Genomic DNA, 20,996 nt, shown 5'->3' on the forward strand with positions numbered 1-20,996 from the left:
ACCCTGGTTCTATTTACATTTTTAAAGAGTGAGTCCACCTTCTGAAAGCACGCACCGTCCTCCTGAGTTCTTATGTCAACTTTAGAATAACGAAATTGAAATTCCAACATTTTTTTCAAATTGCACAATTAATGTCTTGAACTTTTGTAGGTTTGACTACTTCTTGATAGGTGTCTTCCTTTTATTTTTAAAAACGATTTTCGCACAATGTTAACTGTTAAGACGTGAAAACATCTTAAAATCATAGGAAATCTGTAAGTTACCTTAGTTATGTGTACTGATGCGAACATATCTTGACTTTGTCATTTGAACATCTCGAGTCAAATTAGTTTTGCATGCTCCATGTGCTGATTAAATATCTTTATATATGTTTATTCTTACTTTCTACCTACAAACACATATTCTGAATTACTTTACAGTATTTTCCAAGTTCTTGTATTATTTTTGGCTTGGTGTTCTATATCGTGTTTTAGTTTTGTGTGTTCTAGAAAATCAAATGCTTAAAGTATTTTTTAAATAATAGAAATAAGAAGTGGAAGTGACCTTAGGGATTATTTTGTCTGACTTCTTAATTTTAAAGAGAGAAAGGAAACAAGTTCCAGGGAAATGAAGTGCATCACCTGAGGTCATGTGACAGTTGGAGGTGGCACCCTCGAGTCTTAATTCCAATCTAGGGTTCTTTCTCCTACACCACATCCATTGCATCACCTCTTCATTTGGAGTCTAAGATGAGTTTCAGATGATCTGAGGTCGAACTTGTGTGTGGTGTGGCTTCTTTTTTTAACTCCTGGAAACCTAATACTTTTCACTTCCCCATTCAGTTTTGTATTTATTCAGAAACACTTACCCATTTTACTTCATTGTCTTTTTCAACAGAAGAACCATGAGCTGGGTGGAATCATTTCAACAGGGAAATACCACCAATTCGGTGGGAATTTTTTAATAGTATCCTATCAGCAGGTCTCCCCCAGAAGTGCCAAAATGGTGTAAAACATTATAATGTCCACCATCTCTACAGCCTCAACAAAAGAGGTGCATGGAGGATTTGCTTTTTCTGCCCAGAGCTGCCTGTCCGCTTTATGCTCTTTCCTAGATTTAGCAAAATTCAATGATGGTGCTAAATCAATTTTTTTTTTTAACTTCCAAGGGAGGAAACACTGGCAGAATTGTGTTTTCTAGGGAAAGCTGTTTGTAAATGAGAAACAGAGCGAGCTGCAGAGTGATCTCTTGTGGCCCCGCTACTACAAGCTCTCCCCATCTTGTCTCCTGCTTTTATATTAATTACAACTTGCATTATCAGCTGTGAGTCTGTAGCCCAGCAAATAGAAAATACTGCCCCCGGAGACCTAGCTTCTTGTATCTATTTTCCATCTCCTTCCATTGTGCTCCACTCAGTATTCACTGCTTTTCTCCTGCTAACACTGCTCTTTAATGCAATTACGTAAGAGCAAGAAGAGTACTGTATTTGACTCCTAATTATGAAAGCCCCTGGGAATAGAAACATGTCTCTTCCTTGCCCTCGAATGTCTTCATGATACCTGGGGCTGCAGAGCAGGACATGTATTGTGGAATGCACCCAGCTGACTCCTCTCCCACACACATACACACTCTTTATTTTTCTAAGTACGTCCTGGTCCTGTGTTTTACATGCTTTCATATGCCACTTTGGTTTCAAGATTCACTAAACTTCTGCATATAATTTGGCAGAAAGCCAAGCAGTTATTCTTGAAGGATGTAAACTTGGAAACTATCTAGGGAGGGAAAAGAAGAAGAAAGGAGTTGTGATACAAACAAATACTTCAGTCTAAGAACAAACCAATCTTATGTGTAAAGGACTATATTGTAGCTATCCATGTTGCTTCCAATGTTTTGTGATCAAGGAGGTAGCAATTTTTATTGACTAGATTATCAATATTTATATTTGTATTTGACCACATCACTGTGGTGTAGCTGAATACAGGCAACTTTGGGGTAACTCTTCAACTTTCAAACCCCAGGGGGATTCAGCTGTTTTTTTCCTACTTTCAAGTTAGATGAATATCCTGGTACTAGTTTGTGTCAGTCTTGCAAAGTAGATCATAGTACTTGAAATACACTATGGAGATAAATACCGTGTGACGCTTGTAGGACAGCATCTTTGAGGATGTGAGGAAGGTAAGGGGGAAGAGACGGGCATGGTGGGTTACATAGTGAAAGTGAACTTGAGCAAACTTCAGGACTGAGCTGAAAACCCAAGACCCAACTGATTTGGAGGAACTAGCTGCTCTAAAAGTATTATTTGCTTATGTGGCTTATTTTTCACCCCTTTAGTTTAGAGACCGCCTCCTCCAAAAAACCAGGGAAGGTAATCAACTGAGTTATAAACTTGTGAGGACTGACTTTAAAGCTCAGTACAGGTTTGACTGATGAGGACAAGACAGTGCTTTCCATTGCAAGAAGTTCCTTCTGAGTGATCCCTTGAAATCACTCTCATGTCCAAACAGAAAGACTGGCTGGAGCTTCATTTGAACGATTATGTAATAGCTGTTAGATGACGTCTGCCTTAAAACATAGTTGAGGTGTTAGTAGTTTATTATTGTAATTTTCATGAGGGGTAAGGAGCTTTTATAGCCGTCGGCTTAATAAAAAGCATGCAGTGCATAAAATTCACATCACTTGCTGTTTTAGTGATGCAAAGTTTAACTGAAAAGTTTAGCTTAGGTGACTATTATTGCAGTTTCTAAAAGAAGGCTTTAGCCAGTGTTGTTGCAAGACTAAATTCATGCCATGCTATTGTTTTTTTCTTTCTTTCTTTCTTTTTTTCTTGTAATTCTTCTAGCTCTTTATCTGATTACCATCCAGCAAACAGCTGACTCGTAGAGTCTGCAAAGCTTGAAGACACCCTGCATTCTATTTGCTTTTAGCTAGAAACTATTGGAAGAGTTTCGAACTTAGATAAAAAACATCACAGGCATGACTTTGTCTTCATATAGGCAGCAGAACCTTGGTTTTCGTTTATTCTGTTCAACTTTGTCCCCAAATCTATCAATACTTTCACAAATGTATCTTTACTTTAGAGATACCTGTGCAGTACTTACAGTCGCAAAGTTTCTGCTTAATGTTTTGCCTTTGAATCAGTGGCTTGCCTGAGAGCAGTGCCAACAGCTTTATTTGATAGAGATGTTATTAATCTCTAGAACTTTGGGACATTTCACCATCTATCAAAAATGCTAAATATTAACTTAAAGTGGTTTGAGACAGATCTGTAGAGGCAAACAAATTTTTTGTTGTTGCTGTTCCAAATGAGAATAGGTCTTTATTTTTTCTCTCTTTGGTTTCTTAACTTTATTTCGGTGAAGTTTTATGTTCTATTTGTACATAGGGTTGAGGTTGAGAAAAAGATAGACTGACCTTTTTTCCTGGATAAACTATATATAATGACAACAGGGCAAGATTGTCTTCAAGTGGTCAAGATGTTAGCATGTTGCCTATAGACATGTCAGTCTGTCTGAGTCCTTAGTTACCAATTCTTGTAAGAAGAAATAGTGTACTTTGAGGGACTAACGGGCTTTTTATTTTGCTCTCAAAGTACTGCACCCCCCACCCCCACCACCCCCAACAGATTTGCTTGCCAGTAGATCTGTGGGCTTAGTCCAAGTTATCACACACAGGTGACAAGTGTACAACTCTGACCTTAAGGCTGGTCTGTTTCATACGCTGTTCCTACTCTGTTTCTGCCAGAGGAAATTCCATCTCTTGCCTGCCTTCATGTGGTGCTGATAAAGTCCTTCCTGTACATTAGAATTCCTGTTTTCCTTTAAGCGACAGCAGGGTATTGGGACTGATCAGGAAAGGGGAGGAGGAACAGGAGAAGAATACACTCAGCAAAGTAGCATGAACTATAACTCTCGGCTTACCTTACATGTCCTTTAAAATGAGCAGTTCTCTCAGGAAAAAGCCCTGCTCTGTGACTTTAAACCTTCCCTGCAGCTCTAAAGGAAGTCCTCTCTAGTTTATTAGGTGGATCACAGTTCATAGTTGTTTCATTTTCTGATTGTCGTTTGCGCACATTAAACAGCAAGGAAGGTATTGATGCAATGATTAATATTATTGTCTTTGTTAATGATTTGATCAGTTGACAATAATTTTGAGAGTTAATTCAGTCCCTTTTAGGGCAATACATTTGATATGAAGGGCTGTCCCATACATGAGTTTTGTAGATGTGTTAATATTCTGAAGTGTTTGGTATCCAACAGCATTGGGACCTATTTCTTGGAAGAGTGTGCCATAATTAATTAAAGAGCAAACTTTTAGATTTTTAAGGAGGCTTTTTTTTTCTAACTTTAAAAATTCACTTTATTGAAGTATAATTTGTATATAATAAAATGCATCCATTTTAAGGCATCTGTTTCAATTGGTTTTAACAAATATGTAAACTGACATAACTATCACTTCATCATGATTCTAGTGCATCTTTTCTTCCTTTCGGTACCTATTGCTGAAAAGACAACATACTGTAACATGGCATCTATATATGCCTAGTTCCACAAATACTAATATGTACATGTTTTTTTGCCTCTCTCTGCACCTTTCCCCTTGGTTCGTCATTTATGGCTGAAATGGTAACTGTGGAAAAATTCCTTGGCCTCCTGACATCAGAATCCTGCATCTTGGCGAGACCACGATGATGCAACTTCCACCCATTCAGCAGGCACCCCGGGGCCCTCCAGTGGGGGCCATGCATCCCAGAGTGGAGACAACAGCAGTGAGCAAGGTAAAAAGTCAAGGATTTTCCTTGTGCAAAGTGGGCATGACTGAAATAACATCAGTATTTTATATTGGTACATCAGCCTCACTGTAAACAGTAGAGTTGCAGGTTAGGGAGTATAAATGGCTGCTATTTAGGGAGACAGTATTTCCTTCCCTTAACTTATATTACTCACCAAAAACAAAACAAAAAGAGTTGTCTAATCTTTAAGCAAGCATTACAATAACAATCAATTAGTTCTGCCAATTCTTTGACAAATTTGGTTATCTACTCTTTACTCCTGGGTGTAAGTAAATAGAATGACAGATCTTCGCTTCTGTGATGCAGTAGATTGAATTATACTATAAATGGGATATTTTATTTGTAAATCAACTATAAGGGTTTTCTATAATCAAGCAATGATGCCTGTAAAGCACACATGATGCAAAAATCTGTTCTTATTAGTTCCAAAGTGCCACGCAAATTTTATATGGAATTGTATTTTGGGAAGACGGATTTTGAAATTCTTAGATTATTTGTCCCCATTTCTATTCAGCTGCTATGGTGAGACTTTTGTCACAAATTGTAAAAATTCAAATAATCAGAAGGCAAGGGGGACATCAACTACAGATGACAAGAAAGCCTACAGTCATTTAAATAAATTTTACCATTTAAGGCTCACCTATTGCACAGAGAGCAATTATATATTGGTAGGGTTGACTCTTCTATGGCTAAAATTATTTTTTAAAAGAAGATGCATATTGAATGTGGGCCAGGAAAGTATATAGATTTTACTTTTTAATATTTTACATTAGATGGTGTCTGATCTCCTAGGTCTATTTCATCTCTATTATGACTGTGTTTATGGCCACAATATTTAAGCATTAGACAGTCTTCCAAGTGGAGGACAGTTTAACAGCTTGAGCTGTAGTCATATATGCCATTTAAAAAATGATGGTTGATGTAGGGTGAGTGCCTTTATATTTCCAAGTTCCTGGTCCTGGATTTTGGATTCCTAGTATTCTGGAAGAGTTTAGAGAAGTGTCCCTTCTAGGATGTTAAGTTGTGAATGGGTCCAACTTAGAATTTAGGTTTAAGCAAGCTGCAACTAACACAGAAATGAATACTATCAGATGGTAAATTGTGGAAGAACTGGTGAACTGTATCTATTTAGACTTTCTGTACTGTTTTTTATTAGATCACTTTGGTTGTATGTAAGAAAACTAAACTATAAAGCATTTTGAAGATGAAATGTGTATAAATTCAGTGAATCTCTAATGCAGTGGCTTTAACTGTGTTTCTGTGTCTTGAAGAAAGACTTCTCAGTGTGGTTAAATCTGAAAAGCTTTCTAAGACTCCTCTCCCCCCACCACCCCAAACCACTGTGCCACAAAGGGGGAAATGTATCTACTAATAAAAACAAAACACCTTAAACATGGTACAAGAGAGGGGGAAAGGAGAAGCAGACTTAATGGTCTAATGAGGCTATCTTCCAGAGACTTGTTGTGTGTGAGGCTCGCTTTGACCTTTCACTTTGCTCAGGAGCCCAGCGCTTCATTTTTCACATTCTTGCAATTACGTTAACGCTTCAAGCATTTCTGACTCCAAGTCAGCTAGCAACACCAGGCATAACTCAACACTGTGAGTTTTTCTCCTCTCTGTAGATTCATTAACAGGTCACCAAGGTCCCAACTGAAATTTAAAACTGACTGGTTCAGTTGGGTTGGTTGAGTTATGGCCAGCGAGATGGCAGGAGGGGACCAGAGAGAAGGAGAGGCAGAGAAGGACGACCCTGGGGTTTGGAACGCTGAACAGTTGCGGCCACAGCCAACTCTATGCCACAGCCAAGGCATAGAGTTTTATCATATTGGTTAATTTTGCTGGCTTGTTGTTTTTGCTCTTGTTTTTGTTAGGAAAGAGAAAAGCACTGAGACCGATATAGTTGGGTAAAAACCATACGCACAAACCTCTATGTTGTGGTTAGCCACACCCAGTGATGCCATGTTGAAGGATTTGATCCCCATGGGATTTTGTTCCTTTAATCATATCTCCATGGGATTAAAGAATGGACATGGTAGCTTATGTGTTTGAGTACTAGGAAGTCAGTCATTTTACTGTATTAAAGTGTGAGGGACAAAAAAACGTTTTGATTCCTGGAAAATGGAGACTCTCTGGGCATGGAGAATTTGCTCCCTGGCTGACATCAGTGGCTCCGAAACACGGGTTGAAAGATATTCTGTATTTTACCAAAGATTCTAAATTTCGAAGATCAGACTTGAGTGTATTTTGTCATACTCGTGCCCATATTAGTCTTCTAAATATGTTTTCAAGATATTTTGTCCCACCAAATTGTCCAGAGTAGCTTTCTATGGGAAAGATTAATTATCTGCTTCAGGGCAAAGTCAACAGAGATATTGACTGAAATCACATATACTTATCCCAGGTTAAATCTTAGGGTTGACGTTTAATGGAAAGTCTAAGAAGGAAATTTATGTTCTTCATATTAAATGTATTAAAATGTTTCATTGGGAACCAAGATTTTTAGTTTAGAAAAGAGTTTTCTTGCTTATTCAGAATTTATTAGCACAACAGGCATATGGAAAACTGTAAAACGATTCAGTTTCAAAACAAATTATGATAAACAGAAAAAATAGGGATGAATTGTACTAAAGACAATGTTTTCATACACATTTTAAATTAAACTTTAATAGCCATATGCTATAAAACAATACATGCATTTATGTTGCTTTATGATTTGGGGAATATTTCTACTAAAATGATTCATATGAACCTTTACTTTGGAACCTAAAAATATCTCATTATTTTATGACTTGATAGGGAAAGAGCTACAGTTACACAGGTGAAAGGTCATCTTTTCCTCCTCCGTGTTTGTGCAGCAAACCAAAAGGGGGGGAGGAATCAAATTTTAAAAATATTGTGAGAAACAAACTTGATAAAATGTGAAACCTGACTTTACTGTCTCTTTCACACAGCACATGCCTAGCAGTAAACTACATAAATATGAACCAGACTTTCATTCGCTCTGATTTCTTTGGCTAAAAGCAGCCAAATGGAGTTTATCTTGTTAGTCACATGAGAATGAAGAAAAAAGTCTGTTTTATTTTTCAGGGATAGAATTAGGGTGCAGACTGGATCTCTGGGGAAGTAACTGGCCCTCTTTGTGTCTGGCTTCCCATCAGTAATAAAATGGGGCTTGATAATAAGGCGTGGGGTCCCTAATTCTGTACCTGCTGAGTCAAAAGCTGCTTTGTATTTCATTGTGGGTTTTGCCCAGAGTAAAGACTAGGAAGCAGCCCCCTTGTTCTTGGAGCACTTTGAGAGCCTTAGATGAAAGGCACAATATATGTACAAAGTATTATTATTATTGATGGGTTTGTGTAACTCCCATTAACGCTGATGGGAGTTACGCATGTGAATTGGCAGGAGAATAGACCCCTCAGTGTTTAGAGCACATGAAATTTACATTTTTTCCAGTGCTGTAATTGAGATGTTGACAAATTGGAGAATATTGATGAGCCTTTGTTTTAAGTATTTCGTGCCAAGTTTGTTTTATTTTTTCCGGATTTGAACAATGGTATGGGTTCAGCAGCAGTGAATAAAAAGGGCAGAGTAAAGATAACTTTGTATTTCAATATTTTGATGTGCCAATATGAAATAAATTGTCTTAGGCAAATGGAATATGCTGTTTTAATCATTAGCTAGGCATGAAAGAAAAATTGATGTTGACATCTTTGCTGTAAAATCGTTGTAATGGGGCCTTCCTTACAATTCATTTTTGTAAAATTCATTTTGTACATTTTGCAGCAATTGAACAATCCCTGCACTGTGAATAGGCAGGATTCCCAGAAATACCGAGACAGTTGGCCCAGTAACTGCTGAGCTCACAGTGCACTCCACACGCACGTTAACCATACTGTTGCCAGACCCAGTTTAACCTAAATCCATTAGTATTTAAGCATCCATGCATCTCTCATCTTTCAAGACACAGGGCCGTACAGACCAGCACAGTTCCCCTCAACTCTGCCACCTATGAAACCTCTCTTTTGATGTCTCTATTACCCAGGCAATGAGACTAAAATTCCATAACTAGATATTATGCAGTTCTTTAGCAATCATGGTTTTGAAATCTAAAAATACCCACTATAGATTTAACGTAAATGATTATAGGTAAGCAAAAGTCTAACACAGGCTTACCCTGTTCAATTATTATATAATGCATGAAATAGTATTCTTCGCCACCAAGTATTCCAGTTATATAGTTAAAAGACGGGGGGAAACCCTCAAACCCACTTATAGTGGGTCCTGAATATGTTCTACTGGGATTTCTTATTCAGTCTAGGAAAACTCTGTCAATGGAATGTTTTCATAGTGGCAGCAATCTCTTTAAAATAACCCTAAATACAATATGACAGATGCCATCTGGCATAATCTTTTGCTAGTTGCTTTTAACTTTTATTTTTCCTAGAGCTAAGTTCATCCAAAACTGGTCACTTACTGTTATGATAAATATGGTGACATTTCTTTTCCTTCCTGTCCTCCTAATTGTATCAGAAAATTCACTGAGAATATAATTGAGAATTGAACGTTGGCACAGAAGAAGCTGTTGTATTATAGAATATTTGTGTTGCATTTTCATACTTTTTTGGCTCCCCAAATAAAATCAAAAGGAATACTATCCTTAATCATCAGCCAACATCCAAATAATTTCTGTTGATTTTCTTAAAACGTTTTAGAATAGCAACCGTTAGAAATAAAATTAAACTCTTCTAATAAATAAATGCTCTAGGAGCATGTAATGGTGCCCATAAATGCTTAAAAGCTTTCTATAATTGCTGTTAATTTTGAGTAATTTCTTCCTATATGTATCAACTTACTTGAAAAGGCTGGAGTTGAGATTTCTAGATTTTTTTTTTAACTTAGTCATGTAAAGGGATGTCTCCTGATGCCAGTTAGAGTTTAATTTAGAGTAGTAATTAAACTTGAATACTGCCTCATAAACAAAAGATAAACAATAAACCAGCCACGTTCCCTGCTGTTTCATAGCTTTCTTTCCCAGATGTTTTAGCCTGATAATTTTTACACAGTGAACTACCTAACATGGAGTTTTGTGGACAGAGGTCGAAAGAGAGTTTTTTTTTTTAGCTTTTGTTTTCTTCTTCTTCTTCATTTTTTTTTTTTTTTTTTTTTTGGTTTGGTAATCTTTTTTCAATTCAAAAATCAAAATGTAGGGGATTTTCCACTACTTAGATTCTTTAAAATTCTGATTAAGTAAATTCTTAATGCAGACGTGCTTTAAAGATAACTCTAGTTCTTTTCCTTAGATATGGTCTCTTTTCTTCCTTTAAAATGAATCTTGTTGTGGATGCCTTTACACTTAATAATGTAAGTAAAATCTTGATAGTAAGTCAGAGAAAGAAACGCTTGACAATAGAAAATGTTTCTTTTCCTCTTTTCTTCTACTTTCCACCCCATGCATCCCCGCTCCTCCCCCTTCCCGCCCATGACCAACGTTACTTTGCGCTTGTACTTTCCTTTGGCCTACAAGCGTTCTCTGTCTGGGTTCTGGACCAGTCCATTGTCAGCCATGATCTTTCTAATTGTCAGGTACTAGTCGGCCATTCAATGCAGAAGCCATGTTATTTTCACTGGGTGGGGTAATTACTGAAAGCCGAGAATAGCTGCACTAAAGACGAGGGATACTTTCATGATCCCATTAGCATAAGAGTGGGTAAATTATTCATGCCAAGTGAGGATTCTATGGGGAAAAGTATAGTTAATGCACATAGTTTTTAAATGTATCCCTTTCTGCTCTGAGACTAAATTCTTGTTGGAATCAGTTCTCAGACATTTACGGGAAAGCTCTGGTGGCGTGTTAGATGCAGTTCATCTCTCTCTGTTTGCAGCGCTCTCAATAGAGACCATCTGGCAAAGATCCAAAAGGTGATTAAACAAAATGATCAGCTCTTGTTGCTGTGTTACATGTCCAATACTCCGGATTAAAAAACATGACCCACGACAGTCAAGCTCACGTCATGCCGCTCCCTCCACCCCCTCCCCTTCCCGTGTAAGAATTCAGATGGTCCACAAATGTGCGTGCCATCTTTGTGTCCTTATGGCCCATAATCATGAACAGGTTGTGCAAATGGCTCTTTCTGGAGCACTGTCTGTTCCAGCAGCATAGAAGCGTTTCATATTAATTGGGTCAGTCTAATATTCATATTGACATGGGGAAAAATTACTAAAATTTATTCTTATAGCAGACAATGAATATGTGTGCTTTCTGCCATGAGGGAAGTGAAATCTGACAACTGGCTTGTGCAACTGATTAATTTTTCTTGAAAATGGAGAAAATCAAAGCAGGGGAAACTGTCATTCTCTGAAAACAGTGCACAACGCTTTGTAACTAAACAAAATGCATTGGGTGGGGGCTTTGGGGGAGCTTGTGGAAATGAGCTCTGGTTTTAACGCCATAATCAGGGATGAATTTACAGTGCCATTCAGAGGCGTCCTCCTCCCCATAAACAAGCTGATAATCACAGGGAAGCTGACTTCCAATTAGCTTTTCCTTCCCTCACACGGATCAGGGTGTTTATATGTCCTCCTTAAGCTTTAATATGTCACTCCTGAGTTGGTCCACCTCATGTCACATTGAAAAGTTTGGAAATAAAATGCTTTATTATGAGGAAATCCTGCTAATAAGTAAGGTAATTTTTCAACCAATCATTTCACAATTGAGTTAAGGTAAAAATGCCAAGATTTGTGACTAAGGGACAGATGTATCTTATCTTTGGGGGTTTGCACCAAATGCCAAGTAGAAATATAAATTGAACAAACCAGACATTGTGAGGAAGTGATTGAAGAAATATTGAGATGAAATCTTGGAATGAACTCTATATGTATATTTATAACAATGCTGTGAATTGCTTACATGCCACATTTGCATAAGCCTGAACTCTGATTTTTATTAAGGGGCAGTTTCATGTAGGTTAGTTAAGGCATTCAAAACACAAGACCATTATTAGATTATTCAAGAGATTATGCCTGACCACTTAATATTGTGGAAATAGTGGATATTCTAGGATGAATTTGAGTGCAGATGTCCAGAAAACATAAAGAATAAATCAGAAAGAAAAAAAATTCTTTAGAACCACTTTAAAACATCCTCAGTCCTGTCAGTTCCCATTTCTAAGGGAGGGTAAGGCAGTAGGTTAGAAATACAGCCAGGCACAGTACTCAGGGAGGGGAAGTGAGGGTCCCCTGGAGTCAATGCAGTGTGGCAGATGAAAGGGACTTGCATAGCCTTGGGGGTCTTAAGGCTATTATAGGGCAACTCATGCTCTGTTATCATGCTGATTTTTCAATTGATTTTTGGCTGAGCAGTACTTGTTGAAGCCCTCCAGAGCATCAGACACAGCCTTATGGTGCTATATGTTGTAATACACGTGTTCTGTTTTTTCCCTTCATTGTCTTGCCTTTACTTTGGAAGAATAGTCTATAACGACGCCATGTTATTTTTCTCTCCTTTCTCTGTTCTTCTTATTTCTACCCTCAGAAAGTTCCTTGAAATTCTTATTGTTTTAAATCTGGGGTGGGGTAGGGTAGTAGGAGAATAGCTTTTTTTTTTCATCTTCCTATGTAGACATTTGTTTTTAATTTGGTCTTTGAAAATATTTTGATGTCACAGCAGACAATAATATAAACCATTTTTATCTACCAACTGTATCCCTTAGTCTTGAGCTAGTCACCCCCTTTCTAATGACTGGCAAGAAAACAACTACGGGATTTCACTAAAATCTAATTCTTCATTAAAATGAAAGTTGACCATTTTAATGTCCTTTCTGCTGTAGCAATAAGGTCCCTTAGCCAGATAGGAAGCCAGATCTTGAAAAGGGAAATACTTGGAGAGAGACCTAAGGGAACTGTGTCCGTCTCTCTTCTGTCTAGGGAATTCTGATTCTAATGTCGTCTCCTCCAGGAAGCCTTCCTGATTTGCCTGGGGCATAAGCCAGTGTTCTCTTCTCTGCACCCCAGTGGCACCTTCTACCACTTTTATAGCATCATTCACATTTTGTGTTATAACTGTTTGGTTCCTGGTCTGTCACCTTGCTTTTCCAAGGCAGAAATGATTACTTATTCAGCTATCTAGCAGTAGAATGTTCTTTTCTGAATCAATAAGCAAAATCCACAGATTTCAGTTTTTGTAAAGTAGAAACAATTTAATCAAAACTTTATACTCATCAACTGGAGGATATTTAACATATTGATACATTTGAAAAAATCATCTTATATCCTTAAGAGATAATAAACCTATTTTATATTTTACTAAAATTTTATTGTATGCAACACTATCTTAAATAAGTCAATGGACTATTATAGGTAGGATCTTAAATTTTAGATTCTTATTTTAAATGGTATTTTAAGATGAGACTTAAAATAGGATTTGTCTTATTTGTTATTTAATGGTATCTTAAATTATATATATATGGTCAGAATTTGAACATGGGATTTCTTTCCACTATATTATCTATACAAAAGTAAGGGTGTGGATATAAGTCTTGTAATGTAATATAATAAGGGAAACTTTAATGTGTCAAATAGTTTCCCCTGATGAACTCAGGATCCATTTTGCTTGCACTTCTTGTTTAGGATGAGGTTGAACTTGAGGGAAGATGGGGGTCTTCACATACAGGTAAAGAAACTGGAAGTAATTCTTGAATTTTTAGGCTGTACATGCTTTTGTTGACTTCCTACATATTCATTCCAGTCTTCTTGTAGTTTGCCTTTGAGCAGGTTTAATTTACTTTAGGCAATATAAGCAAACTCTGTATTGCACCCCCTTTTCATCTGCTTGAGGTTCTGTCCAGAGTCTTGGACTGTGAGTCAAGATGCCTGTGTTCTGGGGTTAGGGTTGCACTGAAAAGGACACAGACTCAGGAGGCAGAGAGTCATGGGTTCAAATCCCAGTTTTACTTCATGTCTGCTAGATTCAGTTTCTCCATCTGCAAAGTGGGGGAAGCTGCTTACCATCAAGGTTGTCCTGGAGATGGTATCATGTGAGATCTATGTGTTAAACACATAACATTGCCTGGAACCAGCAACTATTAGTGCCTTTATTCCCCTGTTCTGCTGTCCTTGACTGACTCTAATTAGCTCTGTGGCCTTCGATGACTCCTTTAATCTCTTCAGACTTTTGCTCACCTATAAAATAGGACAGAATTAGATGATCTTTTACATTCAAGTGCCAGGGATCTAATGTTTACATTCATGAGTCTTCTTTTTCATTTTGTGCATTTTAACATAGAGAAAGACTGCAAGTTTTTTAGTTTTTGATTTTTTCGGTTTGTTTTGTTTTAAATTGGAGGTGTAACAGAAACATTTTTATTTCCTTCATTTTACAGGATTATTATGTAGTGAGATCATGTTTTTTGTTCCTTGCTTTTGTTTACGAGGAAAGACTATTCTTCCTGGTTTGGCAAGAGAAAAACCAGGCCTTAGAGCTGATATTCTGAGGATGGCAGATTGTCACAATCCAGGTGTAGGACACTAAAGGTGGTGCATGACTATCAGAAGTGTGAGATATATTTTGTAAATACAGAGTAACTTCCATTATCCATTATCTAATCAGTTAGAATCTCTGTTGGAATTTCTGTACATCACAAGTAGAATAATAAAGGATAATCATTACAGAGGCTGAGACTCTGGCCTCTCCTGAGATGAATTACAAAAATCTAAAGAATTTTCAGGAGAATTATACAGTTAAGAATATTTTACTGTATCTAATTATTTTTAGGCTCATAATTCATACCAGATGAAGCTGTTACCCTTTAGTCAGTAGAATTTGTGCTTAATCAAAATGCTTATTCCTTAACTCTTGCTGCCAGCTAAGGATGTCACTGTGGCCTCAAAACTAAGCATTCTTTTTTTTTTTTCTTAATTTGGAGATTTACAAAAGCAGACTAGGAGTGTAAAATTTCATATTTCTTCTTTGAGCTAACATTTGTAACAAATGCCACCTGCTGAAATAAAACCCCCAAAATTTCCATGTACTAAATGTGAATGATGGAGAAAAGTTGATAACTCATGGATTATTGAAAGCTTATGGAATCTACCTCTTGAGTGTCCTTCGGTGACACACACCAGAGCCGACATGTACATAAACTTTTCTGAGGGCAGGAAGCTCTCGATCTCTCAAGACCTCTTCTGAGTCTATGTTGCTTAAATTCAGTACACAGAGATATTCATTGAACAAGGCACTCTGGAAATAAAAATATAAAAATTACAGGGGTCCCTGCCTTCAATAACTTACCATCTTTGGTGAGGTAGGGGGCACCGTGGCGAGTATGCTGGTAACTCTTATGTGAGGCAGATATTCAGAGCTAGGGAATGGATGGAGGAAGGCTTATTGACCCAGAGAAAGTGGAATGTACAAAGGATGGAGCTTTGGAAGCAGACGGCTCTGAACACTCATCCTCCTTGCCCCGCCGCTTCTAAGCAATGGTCTTTCTGAATGTTACTTTCTTCACCTGTGAAATGGGAACAATAACTGTCTCGTTGGGCTTCCTTAATGACTCCGATCGTAAAGAATCCACCTGCAATGCAAGAGACCCGCCTGCAAAGCAGGAGGCCCTGGGTTTGATCCCTGGGTTGGGAAGATCCCCTGGAGGAGGGCATGGCAACCCACTCCAGTATTCTTGCCTGGAGAATCCCCGTGGACAGAGGTGCCTGGCAGGATGCAGTCCATGGGATTGCAAAGAGTCTGACATGACTGAGTGACTAAGCACAGTACAGCCCAGCACAACCATTTCATAGGGTAATTGCTAGGATTAAATAAACATTAGTTGTTGTTGTTGTTGTTTTTAAGTCTCACTTGGTATCTAATGTGGAACTGCCCAAATATTCTCTTCATTCAACATTTATTGACCATGTAATTGATGGGAATCACTATCCTAGATGCTAGAGATACATAACTCCTAAGATGTGATATCACTCCTCTTTATACTCTTTCTTAAGTAACTCAGAAATGTAAACAGATAAATGCACATGCTTCTAATATCACGTGAAACATTCAGGTTGTAAGGTATTTCAGATGAGGGAGCAGATGAGGGAGTGAAATATCTGAAATATCTGTGGAAGGCGCCACAAAATTGGGGAGGCTTTAAAAGGCTTTAATGGCCTTCAGTGGGTGTTTACAGGTCAACACGGTAGGGGGTGTTTGGGGAGCAGATGGAAGAGCCAGTGCAGAGGCCCGGAAGTGTGAAACAGCATGGTATGTTCAGGGCAACAACCAGATTGATAACTGCCGTTTGTGAGAGAGGCTGCTTGGAAGAGGGTGGCTGGTGAGGCAAGTAGGGGCTGTCTGTGAAGATCCTTGTTTACCAGGCTAAGAAGCTTATACTTAATCCTGTAGAGCACTGTTTACCAAACTTTCCTGGAGATAAGTAGCTCCTAAGGGGCTTGTCCATACAGATTCCCAGGCAGACCACAGCCACACAGAGTCAGCATCTCCATGGGAGGTCCCGGGCCTCTGAATTTTCAATCCAAGCCCCAGGGATGTGGACTGACCATTAAAGAAAATTAAGCAAAAAGAGTTTATGATGAGATTTTGTATTTTGGAAAAAAACTCTTTGAGACTGTGGAGAATACATTTGAGGGAGGCAAGAGTAAGTACAGTAAGTCCTCTACATGTGAATGAGTTCTGTTCCAAGAGCATGTTTGTAAGTCCAACAAAGTTAGCCTAGGTACCCGACTAACACAATCGACTGTATAGTACTGTACTGTAATAGGTTTATAGTTCTTTTCATAAAAATAATACATTAAAAAAAAACTTGAAATAAAGATAATGTACTACGGTACTCTGTACAGTGTGTGTTGGGGGGGGCGGTGCTCAGTTGTATCTGACTCTTATGACCCCGGGGACTGTACCCCACCAGGTTCCTCTGTCCATGGGATCTGCCAGGTAAGAATACTGGAGTGCATTGCCGTTTCCTACTGCAGGGGGTCTTCCTGAGCCACGGATCAAACATCTGTTGAACCTCCTGCATTGGCAGGCAGAGGCCTTCCCACGGTGCCCCCTGGGAAGCCCCGCTCTGCACGGTGCTCTAAAGTACGTGAAAGCACAACCACTTTTAGAGGACGCAGGCACGTGACAGTGTACATCAGACGCACGAACTAACTTATGTGATTGGACACGTGAACACACGTTCGCATCTTTGAAAGTTTGCAACATGAAGGTTCCTAGGTAGGGGACTTCTATATAGAGTAAAGCTTAATAGTCCAAGGGCTGGTCAGGGCTAAATGAAGACAGTGACAGTGGAGATGTAGGGGAGAGGACTGATAGATTACATGCAGGAAGAAGGGAAGAGGACAGAGTCCAGTATCACATTCAGGCCATTCTCTTGGTGGCGGTACCATAGTGTAGATGGTTTTCTTTTTTCCTGCCATGAGTTTTGAAGTATGGACGTCTGTCAATCAGAGGAGAAGATGAGGAATAATATTCCACTTATACATGCAAGGCTGTTGAAGTTGAAATGCATGATGCATATTGGATGGCTAATGATTTTTTTTCCAGGTCATAAGGTACATAGGGGCAGGGTAGCCCAGTGGTTGAGGAGGTAGCCTTTGACGTTTTTCTGCTTGCCTTGATATTTTCAGATCTGTCATTTGTCACGGGTAATCCTCCACTTTGTATTTGTAAAACAGGAGTAATAGATATCTAATTTAATAGATTTAGGAAAAGAAGAATGATGTGATTCATCTAAAATGACAGTAATTTTATGTTTGGTTCATAGTAAATAAAACATTATAATTTTTTTTTTTTTTTGCTTAAATGTTGCTTTAAAAAGAGTTAACAACTGACCCTGTACAGCTGTCATCAGGATGAGGAACCTAAAAATGCAATCCTGCATTCATCCTTGGGAAAACAGAGTTATGGGTTGTATAGCTGGAGATACCTGCCCTGAGCCCAGCTCTAAGCCCTGCCACCTTTTAAATACAAGATGCCTCTAGCGTCAGACTCATCTAGTGGAAAGTAATTCCACTCCTCTGAAGTCCCACTGCATATTTTTCTGATGTTCTCATCTGACAATTGGGTTGTTCCTGTGTTATAGTAATTGGTTACATGTCTTATTTATTATCCTATTTGACTGTAAGATTCTTGAGGACACTTTCCATGTCTTCAGCATCTTCCTTCTCAGCCCCCCATTGTACTATGATAACATAGGAGACCTTCAATAATAATAATAATTTTTTTTAAAAAAGAGGATTGGGTCCATATTGTGAAGGACATTGAATAGCAAGCTGAGGAGTTTGTGCTTGATTTGGTAGGTAATGGGGACCTATTGAAGATTTTTGAATGGGGGTAGTGACATAATCCCCTCATTTTGAATGTCAATGACGAATTCTCCACTGTGTCTTCCATGGTCAAAATAGCAGACCCATATGCTTGCCTGAAATACTGTGTTTGAAAGAATGGATATTCTTTTGAATGAAGAAGCAAATTTCAAATCGCTTTAAAAAAAAAAAGCTTGACATTCTCTCTAAAGTAATTTAAACACTTAAATTATTGTGATTCACGAAGGTCCCAAGTATGTAATTTCATTCTAGGAACATTTATGAGGACACATTTTGGTAAAATTTTATAGTGTTGTTATAATTATTAACAACTAGATATGACTCAACAGGACTGAGTAAATATATCTTCTGCAGTATTTGGAAAACTATGATTCCACAGATATTTAAATAGACATCAGTTAAAAAAAAAATAAAAAGACTTTGTGGTTAAATAGATTGAAAGCTGGAGCAGTACAGGGTTTCCTGTAGTATAGGAATGTGCAGATCCTCTAATTTGCTAATGTGCATTTTAAGTCTGTAAGGAGGCTTCTTAGACTCACTTAACCATTGAAACCCTTTTTTGTGTTATCTCTGGGGACCAATCTTCCTCAGAACACACTGTGGAAAACACTGTCCTCGACTGCTCCTTTCACTGAAGTACTCTCAGATAGGGTTTAATATCCTAGGGAGTCTTCTTGCATCTTGTATTTAAAAGGTAGGTCAGCATGGGCTCAGGATCAATTTTCAGTAGTGTAAAAAGCAATTTCCTCTAAGGTCTGAAGTCTTGTGGACTTCAGTTGTGCTTGTACAGAATATGCCGTTAACTTAGCTATCCTTGTAGTTATCCTTGATTGTATTAATCAAACAATGTTTCCTCTATATCTGTTGAGTGTTTGATTTAATGCCAGTACATTTGGTTCCACCCTCAAGAATGTATAAATGAGGATCCCAGCAGAATATTGCTAGGAGAAGCATATTAACACTTAGTTTGATGCATAGCATACTAGGTACTTTTCTTCCTCAAAAGTAAACCCTTTTGCTTTCTTAAAGTGGCTGCTGAGTTGGAGGCTAGATGGTAAATCCATGGAGGCAGGAAGAAGGGTGGAGGAGGGAAAACCATCTTCCCTCACTTTGGAGTGGATGGCGTGGGCCCTGTCTGCTCCCGGTAATGAGCAGTGGGTATGCTATCTGGGTATGCTATCTGCCCAGTGGAAATTTTTTGGGACACAGAGCTGCAAAACCCCAATCTGCCTGTGTGTCTAGCTGTTCTGGGATCTCCAGTTTAGTCGAATGTTAGAACTGGTTGCACTAGGCGAGTGTTGCCTCTATTGGCAAAAACATTTTCCCTTATTCCCTTATTGTTAGAGAATGCCAGGAGGCAGGCATCATGCTCCAGGGCATTCAGGAGGGCCAGAATTGCAATCCCTCTTAATCATGAAGCGGCTTACCTGGTGGTTTGCAATGCAGAAGGCCCGTGTGTGATCCCTGGGTCAGGAAGATCCCCTGGAGAAGGGAATGGCAACCCACTCCGATACTCTTGCCTGGAGAACCCCATGGACAGAGGAGCCTGGCAGGCTACGGTCCATGGGGTAGCAAAGAGTTGGACACGACTGAGTGACTAAGCACTCGGTTACTAAGTAAGGGGAAGACCTCTTTGTTCATACACTCTATTCCTGAGCATTATGGTGGAATCACCCACAAAAGTGTGTCACCCCCTTTTATCTGCAGGAGGGAAAATTAGGCTGAGCACACTTACCTCTCCAGCTTCGAAATGAGCAAGAACAGGTTAGTGGTACAACTTAGACTGTCTTTGCAGTATGCTGAGAAAAAGCCTGAGTTTGTCTTGTTTGTCAGAAAGTTTTTCTGCAAGCTTTTGAATTCTTTATAACAATTAGCTCAGAAAATTGCAACATTTTTAAAGGGAGTCTTCCTTATTTTGTAAATAGGAACATGCTTGTATTTGGAGTGCCGTTGGTTTTTAATATCATTAATCAACTTTTAAACCCCAAAGTAGAAACATGGGGTTTACTGTTCTTTATCCATCCAGATTTTGATGCTTCTACACATTTTAGCATCGTTATCAGTCACTTAATGGATGAAACTTTTCACCATGTTTCTTATTCTAAATGGAATCTTAGCTGCTCATTTTCTGCCAGTATAAAGCATGAGTTGCTTTCAACTGGCAAAGAAGAAAACAAAAATTAGACCCTAGCTGAAATAAAATTACACCAAAAAGTAATGTGTCAGAGTTTTGAAAATTAGAGGGAAAAAATGGTGCTCTTACACTTTGCTGCGTTGTTTCATGTGTTGGGCATTTAAGGCAGAAATATCAGGTAAGCTTCCCTGTGAATGTTGTCAGGGACCTTGAAATGTGACTGCTTTGTGAGAGTGAAAGAAAGCCCTGAGTTCATGGATGTCTTCTGGTCTCATACAACATCACTCCAGAGATAGTCATCTCTGAAGCTGTGACATTTTAACTTTTTCATCTACACAGATATAGCTTTTTTTTTTTTTTTTTTAACTTACTGAAGCACGCTAGCCTCTTTTTAGGCATGCTATCTGATAACATTTGCTGAGTTTTTATGGTACCCTGGACAGCAGGAGGTAAGGAAAACAAAGCTGAGAAATCAATCTTGATTACAGAGGCTCCCTCACCTACCGCTGGCTCCATAGACCAGCTCTCTGTGTCGCCCTCTGTATACCTAGCAAAGTGCTCTGTAGAGAGTTTGTGATAAATAGACATTGGTCAAATAAATTGTTGTCTCAACTTGATAGTTGGTTAATAGCTAATAGCTTGTAGCAAGTTAGTAGATGATGTTAACATTGACTTAGGAATTAATTCCTTCTTCAAGAACCCTGTCAATGTAGGAGACTTAAGTGTTTGATCCCTGGGCCGGGAAGATCCTCTGGAGAAGGGCAT

General features: G+C 38.5%; 1 protein-coding gene across 5 annotated transcripts in view; it reads left to right on the forward strand.

Annotated features, from left to right (window-relative positions):
* The window catches only part of MEIS2 (Meis homeobox 2), a 219,663-nt gene that overhangs the window by 11,031 nt on the left and 187,636 nt on the right, over window positions 1-20,996 (forward strand). For all 5 annotated transcript variants that reach the window (XM_061157623.1, XM_061157621.1, XM_061157622.1 and 2 more), the window contains one exon: window positions 4,639-4,753. In XM_061157623.1, coding sequence (XP_061013606.1) covers window positions 4,639-4,753 — 115 coding nt within the window. The remainder of the gene's footprint in view (window positions 1-4,638; window positions 4,754-20,996) is intronic.

The sequence above is a fragment of the Dama dama genome, chromosome 12, assembly GCF_033118175.1.
Source record: "Dama dama isolate Ldn47 chromosome 12, ASM3311817v1, whole genome shotgun sequence".
NCBI classification, from domain to species: Eukaryota; Metazoa; Chordata; class Mammalia; order Artiodactyla; family Cervidae; genus Dama; species Dama dama.